Source organism: Carcharhinus amblyrhynchos, chromosome 25 (genome assembly GCF_965287045.1).
Source record: "Carcharhinus amblyrhynchos chromosome 25, sCarAmb.v2.hapA, whole genome shotgun sequence".
Classification (NCBI taxonomy): domain Eukaryota; kingdom Metazoa; phylum Chordata; class Chondrichthyes; order Carcharhiniformes; family Carcharhinidae; genus Carcharhinus; species Carcharhinus amblyrhynchos.
In genome coordinates, this window is record NC_137348.1 from 27,914,028 (window position 1) to 27,916,472 (window position 2,445).

Consider the following 2,445-nt stretch of genomic DNA (forward strand, 5'->3'; position numbering starts at 1 on the left):
CCCACTAATCCCTCTAATTTATGTATCTCAGGACACTAAGGGCAATTTTTTTTAACATGGCCAATTAACCTAACCCGCACATCTCTGGACTCCCTGTGTCTGGGTGGGTTTCCTCCAGGTGCTCCGGTTTCCTCCCACACTCCAAAGACGTGCTAAATTCTCCCTCAGTGTACCCGAATAGACACCAGACTAGGGGATTTTCACAGTAACTTCATTGCAGTGTTGATGTAAGCGTACTTGTGACTAATAAATAAGCTTTACTTATACATTGTCCACGAGGGCATTCAGGGATCGGGACATTAACCTTCCTTTAAATAAGGTGTTCCCTTCAGGACACCTACATTCTACTGCTGGGATATGAGTAATTTTCTTACATCAAGTAAATGACAATTTATGTGATCAACGTAATTTTTTTGTGAGTGGATTCTTGTCTCCCTGTTCCCTTTGAACCTTAACAAAATGGCACACACAGTAAAAAGTCTCACAACACCACGTTAAAATCCAACAGTTTATTTGATAGTAAACCCACAAACTTTCGGAAACACTCTTCGTTCGTCAGGTATGTAGAAGGTTCTAATGGTGTACAGCCATCATTTTAAACAATCTGTTAACTGCTTATTATCTAAAAGAGATAAATGTATACATTAATAAATTGCATTTTCAATTAATGTATTTTAATTTTTTCTCAGATTCAAGCTCGCAAGATGGATAACACATCCTCCCCTCCTCTCAATTGGGAAGTGAGTGCTAACTACTCGGCAGGGAGTCCTCACTGTAAACCTGAGGTCCTCGATGCATTCATTCCGATCTTTCTCACGTTGGTCTTTACAGCGGGCTTCATTTTGAACAGCATCAGCCTCTGGATCTTTTGGTTTTACATCAAGAGGTGGAGTGCTGGGATGATCCTGCAGTTCAACCTGGCTCTAGCAGACGCCATCATAACTCCTGCCGCACCGTTCATGATCGTCTACTTCTCAATGTCGCATTGGCCCTTCGGGCAGTTCCTCTGTCAGCTGAAGGTCTTCTTGCTGAGCGCCAACATGTACGGCAGCATCTACTTTCTCGCCCTAATCGGCATCCACCGGTACCTCGCCGTGGTGCACTGCACAAAGAAAATCATCTTTAAGGAGGAGAAGTTTGTAAAGATGGTTTGTGTGGGAATCTGGGTTATCCTGTTTGCCCAAGGGTTTCCCTTCTTTTTTGTCCTCAAAACCACTGAGTTGAACAATTCCACCCACTGTCTGAGCATACATCAGGGCGAGCAGGCAGTTTTATACTTTGTGTGGAACACAGTTATTCTATTGACCGGCTACATCATTCCGTTTTTTGCCTCCATTATTTTCTATGGATTACTCGCCAGCTTCATTGTAAACTTGAAAACCAATCAGCTTAAGAGCAAAAATATGAAAACAAAATCCATGAAAATGGTTTTAGTGAGCCTGGCGATTTTCATCATCTGTTTCCTGCCTGTACACGTGTCCCGGACATTTGGGATTACGCTTAAACTCTTTTATCCTGATCTGTGTGAATTACTCAACCTTTCTGAACTTGTTTATTATAAGTGTTTGGCTCTCTCTAGCGCAAATTGCTGTCTGGATCCATTAGTATATTTTTATGCCTCAAAAAAATTCAGGGAGTCATTACGCTGCGTTGTGAGTTCCCTAAGATGCTGGAACAAGAAGTGAAGATGGGAACAAAAAGTGCTGGAAATACTCAGGAGGTCAGGCAGCCTTTGTGGGAGAAAAAGAGTTAACATTCTATAAGTTCATAGGATATAGGGGCAGAATTAGGCCACTCGGCCCTTTGAATCTACTCTGTCATTCGATCGTGGCTGATGTGCTCCTCATCCCCATTTTCCTGCCTCCTTCCCATAACCTTTCAATCCTTTACCAATTAAAAATCTGTCTTTTAGACCAAGGATCTTTCACTAGACCCAAGTAAGACAGAACATTTCCTTATATTGTCAGAACTAATGGTGCAGGAATGAATTCAAATCCCACCAGCGAGCTGGAGAAGTTAAATTCAATTAATAAAATACATAAAAAATTTTTAAAAACTGGTACCAGTAAAAGTCACCTTGTCACTGCTGGATTATCACTAAAAGCCATTTGATTCCCTTACACTTTTACACCAATAACAGCTTATGTTTATATAATGCTTTTAGCTTAATAAAACATTTCAAGACCTTTTGCAGGAGCGTGATAAAATGAGGTGTCTCTTTTTATGCATTTCAGTGTTACATTTGGGCAGATAGTCTAAATAGTGGAGTGATTGCCTCGTGGTATTATTGCTAGACTATTAACCCAGAAACTCAGTTAATGTTCTAGGGACCCCGGGTTCAAATCCTGCAGATGGAGGAATTTGAATTTAATTTAAAAAATCTGGAATTAAGTATCTACTGATGGCCATGAAATCATTGTCGATTGTCAGGAAAAACCCATCTGG

The 2,445-nt window shown here is 40.8% G+C and overlaps 1 protein-coding gene across 1 annotated transcript; it reads left to right on the top strand.

Moving 5' to 3' along the window:
• Positions 1-530: 530 nt before the first annotated feature.
• On the top strand, positions 531-1,685 carry LOC145358343 (P2Y purinoceptor 4-like). Its single transcript, XM_080212295.1, has one exon. The coding sequence runs from the start codon at positions 705-707 to the stop codon at positions 1,683-1,685; it is 981 nt and encodes a 326-aa protein (XP_080068421.1). The 5' UTR covers positions 531-704.
• Positions 1,686-2,445: the final 760 nt, after the last annotated feature.